This window comes from Engystomops pustulosus, chromosome 2, assembly GCF_040894005.1.
Source record: "Engystomops pustulosus chromosome 2, aEngPut4.maternal, whole genome shotgun sequence".
NCBI lineage: Eukaryota > Metazoa > Chordata > Amphibia > Anura > Leptodactylidae > Engystomops > Engystomops pustulosus.
In genome coordinates, this window is record NC_092412.1 from 225,224,156 (window position 1) to 225,232,189 (window position 8,034).

The 8,034-nt window shown below is 39.5% G+C and overlaps 1 protein-coding gene across 1 annotated transcript; it reads right to left on the reverse strand.

Annotated features, from left to right (window-relative positions):
• Positions 1–1,631: 1,631 nt before the first annotated feature.
• On the reverse strand, positions 1,632–7,799 carry LOC140119370 (beta-crystallin B1-like). Its single transcript, XM_072138315.1, has 6 exons — positions 7,688–7,799; positions 5,011–5,094; positions 4,335–4,453; positions 3,790–3,922; positions 3,538–3,680; positions 1,632–2,685 (listed from the first exon to the last, which is right to left on the reverse strand). The coding sequence occupies exons 2-6, from the start codon at positions 5,074–5,076 to the stop codon at positions 2,517–2,519; spliced, it is 630 nt and encodes a 209-aa protein (XP_071994416.1). The 5' UTR covers positions 5,077–5,094; positions 7,688–7,799; the 3' UTR covers positions 1,632–2,516.
• Between the last annotated feature and the right edge of the window lie 235 nt (positions 7,800–8,034).

Here is an 8,034-nt window from a genome sequence, read left to right on the forward strand (position 1 = left end):
TAATGTTAAAAGAGCAGACAGGAACAGCGGGAGAGATAAGAAAAAAAGAGGTTGAAAGGGGTGTTCCCCTGAAATTGATACAGACAGTATATTGGAAAATTGTATAACTTTTCATTACACGATCAGTATCAAATATTTACTACAAGATAAATGTCCCCCAGCACTGAGCTCTTGTGCAGAGCAGCTTATCCCCAGCAGCAGAGCTCAGCAGACGCTACATACACTATCTGCAGCCTCTGTTTACAGTTCATGATCTTCTATTTACAAAACAATCTGCAAAAGCCTTAGCTCAGAGCAAGACTGAAGAGAAGCTTGTAGGATTTTGCAGATAACAGAGAAGTTTCCCTGTGTAGCAGGATGACCACATTGGTGTCTGAGGAGGATACTGGCCAGAATTACAGGGGGGCAGCAGAAGATCAGCACTGGGGGATCCCCTCCCGGAGAAGCCACTGCTAAGGAGGTCACTGGGTGCAACTTGTCACTAACCTGGGCTCTGCTGTGAGTGTCATTTTTATTCTGGGGTGTGGGAGAGAAGCAGAGAGGAGTTTGCAGGGCGATCACATGTAACAGCCCAAATCTAACATTGCACCTATACTTCGGCTAAACTGTGCCTAAATTGCTCCTAAAGTGATTAATAAGAGGAAGGAACTCAACCCATCACAGATGGTTGTAGCTTGTGATAATTCTGGCGCAACAATTCACCAGGATTAAGGCGCAACTACTACACTTAAGCGCAGAAAAGTGATACATCAGGCCCTAAATTTGGATAAACATAATAAGGATAGTGATATTTCATTATGTCAAGTAAATTTATCAGGTAAACTTCATTCAGTACATACTGACAACTAATAACACGCTCACATAGGGCCAAGCTGACTACAATACCCATCAGAGACAGGCAGAAGAGGGGGGACTTCTTTTTCATCTTTGAACTTCCACCTTGGTTATGGTACTGTATATATGCGTTAATCTCAGTTCTAATACTGAGTCTATGCAGTAAGCTTGGTTATGGTACAGTATCTATGGAGTAAGCTTGGTTCTGGTCCTGTATCTATGCTGTTACCTTGTTTTGGGTACTGTAATCTATGTATGGTAATCTAGTAGTCAATCTATGTGATAGTCTAACCATGCTGAATAATCTTTTTACCATACCATAACTCTGTTCTGTTGTGAGTCTGTTATTCCTCCTAGAAATGTATAAGTATATAGAAGACCAAACATAACCATTCCCCACCAATCTGAGTACAGTTAGTAGTTGCAGTGATTTTCGACAAACCTTAAGCTAGTTAATATTAATGTTTATTACTGCGACTTGTCAGAATTGTGTTGCTAACAGAGGCAATGTTTTCCTTATCCCATCCTGGAAAATATATTTGCATAGTTCCCACAATCCCCCAGTGGAGCACCAATGGCTGTAAGTCTCTGCATGCCTGCAAGTCGGTGTTTATTGGCAAAGGCTCCTTAAGGAGAACTTTTACTTCACAACTCCTACACAGGAGGCCAGTTTCAAAGAAGTTTTTTGGGCATGATTCAAGACCAGGAATAACCCAAGACTCACTACTAATAAATACTGAATCTTTTATTGAACCACTTTATGTGTGAATATGATTACAAACATCACATGAGACATGTTTTTCCTATACTTTTTTTTATTTCAGTTAAAATTGCAAAGAGTTTGACACATGTATCGGCGGTTCGGTAGAGCTGCATATGGATGGACAGTGCTTTGGAAAGGAACACTGAACACTTTCATGTTGTGCATTTGTTCGCTGAGGTTTTTGTGTAGTAAAAACAAGACTCGTTTCTCCCTGAGAAAGATGACAGTGCCCATATGTTCCCACCGTTAATAAAAATAGAAGTTCTGGATATTTAATGTTATTGGGGAGAGAGAAGGTTTGTTGTACTATTTTAGATGTCTACGGCTGGGGTCTTATGTACTACAATACAACTCACTAAGTCTAAGGTCCTAAGGAATAATCTAATTTTGTATAGAGATTTTAGGTTTATGCTTACACTGTTTCTTTTTTGTTAGCATATTCCTTAATCCGTTTTTTTTTAGATATGGTCACTCCATATGGTTTGGTTACACAGGGGTAAAATATCCAGAAAATTCTATGAGTACAATGTGACTATGTATGAGTTTAGGTACTGGTATGTAACCTGCTCTCGAAAATCCAGCACTAGATATAAAGGTGGTACATTCAACATCCCAATTTTTCCCTCGGGTGCCTCCATGAAGATAGAGGATGGGCCTACATTATGTACAGTAGAAGCAGCAGTAGTAAGTCACTGGTGGTGAAGGAGCAGCTACTACATGAAGATGTGCTCTTATGGATAGAGTCTAAACTCTTACAAAGCCAGAGAATACCCTCAATAAATAGATGGCCTTGTAGACAAACAAGTAAAGTAACAGTCCTCTCTCTCACCAATAAACAGAGAATGAATCATAGATTAAAAAGAAACAAGTCCCTTTTTCTTCTGTCAGTCAGGTTACGTGTCTTCTCCTCAATGCTTCCTTAGTTTCCAACTTCAAAATTTCCTCTCTTGTACCACTGCATGTCCTTTACTCGGCGGATAGACTGTATCTGGGGCTGGTTGGCTCCCCAGTTGTTCCAATGTTTGTATGGTCCAAATTCCATTAAGTATTGAAAGCCTCTGTAGCCAGGGTATTGGTATCCAACCCATCTAGACAAACACATTGAAAAGCCAGTTAATTCCAAAGGTCTATATTATCAAAAAATAGCTAAAAATTGTGTTAACTGCAATACGATTTATGGCTTTCTATCTGACAGAAATCTGACAGAAAGAGATGTTGAGTTCCAGCATAATGTTAATAATTTTAAGGGAAAATATAGTGCTCAATTTCCATTAAATACAACAGAATATGTGAGAGAACTCAACCTAAGTTTTTCATGTACAAGGCTCGATTATAGGGAAGACTCCTGGGGCGTGTGCCCCGGGGCCCCCACCACATTTCTAATGAGGGGGCCCTCACCAGTTTTCCAGCAGCTCAGCTGACTCACTGACTGTTTCTGTGTGAGATGTGCAGTGGCCCACAGAAACACATTTTTCTGTTAATTTAGTGAGCAGAATACAGCAGGGGATATATGTAACCAGCAGTGGGGTGGGGGTGTTTTAATTTTTGCTTCAGGCAGCAAATAGGTTACAATCGGCCCTGGGTATGTTTCCTCACAGATCACTTGGCTTTCCGTGGGAGTCTCGAACCGGCACATTAGTCAGGACTAAGTGACACTGTGCCAGGCTAGCAAGTAACAGTAGCATAGGCTCGCCTTAGGTTAAACACTATGTAAGTAGTAAGTTTGAAATATAAATGTAAATGAGTTCACTATCAGTTTAATGATAATTCTGTTATCTGGGATCTCTGGAGATGCATTATTATTTCCGGGGAGCAACATTTACTTTATTGAAGAAAATAGTGGGAAGGTCCTCCAGCAGCTTGTACCCAGGGGCCTCCACCACCCTTAATCCAGCTATGGTCATGTATATACGCCTTTAAGTCAAGTTCCAAACACTTACGTTCCTCCAAGAACCTGGACACTAGCCACTCTATCCTGGAATCCATAGGACCACAAGCTGGGGATATCTTCATCACAGACCTCCATCTTCCTTCCCTCAAAATTGGTACATTCAAACAGGGAGATCTTATAATCTTGAGTGTCCTATAATTTATTAATGTTGCATGATAAATTATGAATCATTAAAACAATTTATATAATTAAGATTTTTACGAGAGGCTTCATACCATACATCAAAATTTTGATATCTTACCATGCGGACTGGTCTGAAGGACATGATCCTATCAGCCCGGAAGCAGTTGGACCAGGAGTCCCAGCGAGGGTATTCTCCTTTCTCCAAAATGAACATCTCTCCATTGAAATCCTTCTGTTCATAAGCGACCCAGCTGTAAATGTGAACAATACAGTCATCAATGCACCCGATGAAGGTAATGAAAACACCTAATTGTCAAATTATTAATACATATACAGATAGAATAACAGATGAAAGCAATGCATTTACTAAGACAGACATGTTAGGAGAGGGGACTGGCACTTTAAAGGGGGTGTTAATGAGTTCATATTGCATTTATTAAGAAGCTCCATTTTGGCTCAACTCCCATTGCTTCTGTACAAGATTTGTTTCTGTACTCCACCAGTGCCAGTGCCGCTACATACTCGCTGGAGTTGTCATCCTCTGATTTAATACACTTTGCAGACTTGGTAGCTGGTAGGTGTTAGACCTCATACTAGTAAATGACAACATATTTAATTATTCATTTCATTCTCCAACATAATCCTCCACCGTAAGTGACTTACGGTCCACATTCAACTCGGATGGACTTCACATGGTCAAAATTTCGGTCACACAAGTTCCTGCACTCAGAGCTGAACTCCACCCTACGACCTTGGAAATTTTCATATTCGTAGCAGATCAGCTGTAAATAACACAGAAACAAACATTTGAGGATATTATATGATAATTGTATTTACTTACATTTTTTTATATTTGCCTTTTGGGGGGCTTACACACAGGGGCACATTTACTTACCTGGTCCTGTCGCGATCCCTGATCCGGACTGTCCGACGAGGATGAAGTCCGGCGAGACTCACTAAGATCGTGAGCCCGATATCCTTCACGTGTCACTTCCCCGCTGAGGTCCGCCGGAGTTCACCCTCTTCTTCTGGTGCATGTAAGTGCATTGTGTTGTAATACAATTTGAATTTTAAATCCCGCGCTTAGTCCGACAGCCACGCCCCCCTCTTTGTGTTGCATGAAAGTCGTCGCGATTACGCCAAAAAACTATGTTGGCATCCTCAGAGTCTTTCCCTAGAAATGCCTAATAGGCTACCGCGCTCTTGTCTATAGCAAACAGGTAATTAGTGTGGGAGGGTAGGGGTTAGGGATGGATAGATTACCTTTTACACAGCAATGGGATATCACATTACATTTGCAGAAATGTAAATAATTATATGTCTATATGGTTGCACCTACCCTGTAATTCTGCAGACCCAAGGTAGAGTGGCTACCAATGCTTCCTTGAGCTCCGGTGTGAGACATCTTGAATCTTCAAGAAATCTGCAATAATTAACAATATATAACCAATAAACTGAAACCTGTTTTCTACATTTTCCATAATGGGTAAATTAAAGAGGTTTTGAGACCCCTGCCCTTCAATGTGACTCAGCTGTAACACCCTGCAGAGCCCTAACTATGTAGATGCCGTATGGCAGGACCCATATAAATGATAAAGAGGGGATAGTACCAAAACCCCATCCTAAACAGTTGGACCTTCAAACTTTTTTTGATATGTTAAGTAAATATATCCCTATGCGTTGAGTCGTCATCCTTAATACAGGAAAGTGGTAAGTAGTAAGTTGAGGTATGTACACAAAGACAAAGAATTTCTGATACAATGGGGGAATGTATTAATGGTTTTGCAGCAGTTTTTAGTCGGGTGATCCACTGGTTTTCCAGTTTGTGCCAGTTTTACTGACCCTCACCTCTTTTTTGACACCTTTTTTGGGGGCAGAATTTGTTTCCTGACACTTTTAATTCATTTATAATTACCAAAAGCAAGTCGATACCGTTTTATGCACCTTCCTGAAGAGCAATTTCTGATGCCTGTTTCTTCTGCCTGTGGTGCTCCAAATAAACAATGGCCATGCATCACAATGAAAAACACCACTAAAGTTGGGCACCAATAAACAGACTATGCCCCACAAATACATTCCCACAACATCTATTATTTCTAATGTTTTTATGTCTGCTTTAAGGACCTCAGCTAAAATAGGGACCAGAAAAGTAACCAGAATTTATAAATATACAATAGGTTTGTAACCTTGGTCAATACAAATCAAGCATTTTTCAGCTCATCTTCAGGGGAAATTGTTTTATTAAATTGTATAAATTATTGGCTAAAAAAAAATGTTTTCTTAATTTATTTTTATTTTTAATTGTGAAGTTTTTACTCTACAGCCGTCACTTTTTCTCATACAACTCAAATCCCTTTTAGGTGATATCTGTCAGAGAAGCTGCTTCCTTGTCTAGTCTTTATCTCTGTTCTAGGTAGGGGTTTCAATCACGTATTTTAGGAGATTTGTTATCAGTTTTATTAGTATTCAGTCTGTGGGGAAAACAGTGATAAGAGCCGAATAACAAAAAGCCGGAAAAAATACCATTTGGTCCCTGATTGTATACATAGCCACCGGTTTATGGACTTATGAGGTATATAGATCTTCTGTGTTACAAAGTCTCTGGTGATACAAGTGGAATTTGTATTGCGTTGTGTATTTCCAGTACATATTACTCACTTGTCTTCCAGTACATACAAGGTTCAAAGTTCTATATTTTTCATACATACATTGGCTTAATAGTTAGCCAGAGACTTGATGACCTTCTCTCTAGCTAATTATTTCATGTTGGACTTCCACTACGTACTCCTCTACTATATATGTTACGTAGTTGGGGAGAACGTAGGATATAATTTAAGACCCAAGCGATTACGGTAGTTACATTTCTTAGATGACTCACAATGTACAACTAATAACACAGTGGTTCATGTAATAGTACATGGAATACACGTACAGGCGGTCCCCTACTTAAGGACACCCGACTTACAGACAACCCATAGTTACAAACGGACCCCTCTGCCCCATGTGATCTCTGGTGAAGCTCTCTGGATGCTTTACTATAGTCCCAGACTGCAATGATCAGCTGTAAGATGTCTGTAATGAAGCTTTATTGATAATTCTTGGTCCAATTACACCAAAAATTTTGAAACTCCAATTGTCACTGGGGCAAAAGAAAAAAAATTGTCTAGAACTTCCATTATAAAATATACAGTTTCGACTTGCATACAAATTCAACTTAAGAACAAACCTCCAGACCCTATCTTGTATGTAACCCGGGGACTGCCTGTAATTGTAAGAGTTTACTCTAACATAAGACTTTAGGATTTTAGGATCTTACAACCACAATACATCCATGGGGATCCATTGGGTGGGGACCCAGAGGAGACCAGTACAGGCAGTCCTCAGATTACGTACAGGTTAGGTTCGTATGTAAGTCGGAACTGTATATTTTATAATTGTAACCCCAGCCACAATTTTTTTGGTCTCTGTGACAATTGGATTTTTAAAATGTTGGATTGTCATAAGAACCAGGATTAACACTAAAGCTTCATTACAGACACCTGTGATATCTGTTACAGCTGATCATTTCAGCCCGGGGTTAAAGTACAGTACAAGTCTCATAAATTACCAACATCCAGAGGTCTGTTTGTAACTAGGGGTTATCTGTAAGTCGGGTTATCTGTAAGTAGGGGACCGCCTGTACTATAACACTATAGTGAGAAGATTGGTACAGATTTTGTTTTGTTTTGGCCTTCAGCTTTAAGCTGTGAATGTATTTGCCCCCTTAGGGTATTTAAATGTTGCCATAATTATGTAAGAGTGTAATTCCATGGTTAGTGCAGGTAGATGTATAGTCACATATATGTGTTCCTGTGTAATATAGAAATGTATGTATATATCGCTATGAACAGAATATGTATATAGTATATATATAGAATAGATGTATACAGGAAAAGAGATTAGATTCCTATAAACACAATACAATTCTAGTTATAAATACATATGAATATGAAAAGGAGCACACAAATATTACTCACAGGATCGCTGTGTCTGGGTTACTGAAGTAGAAGGTTGGTGTTGAGCCAGACCCCCTCCCCACTAATATATACTCCATGAATCTGCTTGCACTAAACTTTTCTTTTTAAGCTTTTTTTAGGAGTGGTCTAATGTGAATACAGAATACATAGGAGAATCAGCCCAGAGCCAATATCATGTACAAAAGCAAATTAAAATTTTTGTTGGGGGTCTGTGAGTAGAAGGAGGGTTATGAGCTGACGCTGCTTATTGTTTTGTGTGAACACAGGAGATCAGCAAAAAACAAAGGTCTCAGTGAACGACACATTTTTTTTGCTTTGGAGTCAATGGAACAAAATCGCTGACCCTA

Coding starts and splice junctions, on each gene's coding strand:
- LOC140119370 (XM_072138315.1), bottom strand. CDS start 5,076: ATGTCTCACACCGGAGCTCAAGGAAGCATTGGTAGCCACTCTACCTTG. Junction 4,454..5,010: donor TGGGTCTGCAGAATTACAGG/GTAGGTGCAACC, acceptor TGTTATTTACAG/CTGATCTGCTACGAATATGA. Junction 3,923..4,334: donor ATCCGAGTTGAATGTGGACC/GTAAGTCACTTA, acceptor TCACATTTACAG/CTGGGTCGCTTATGAACAGA.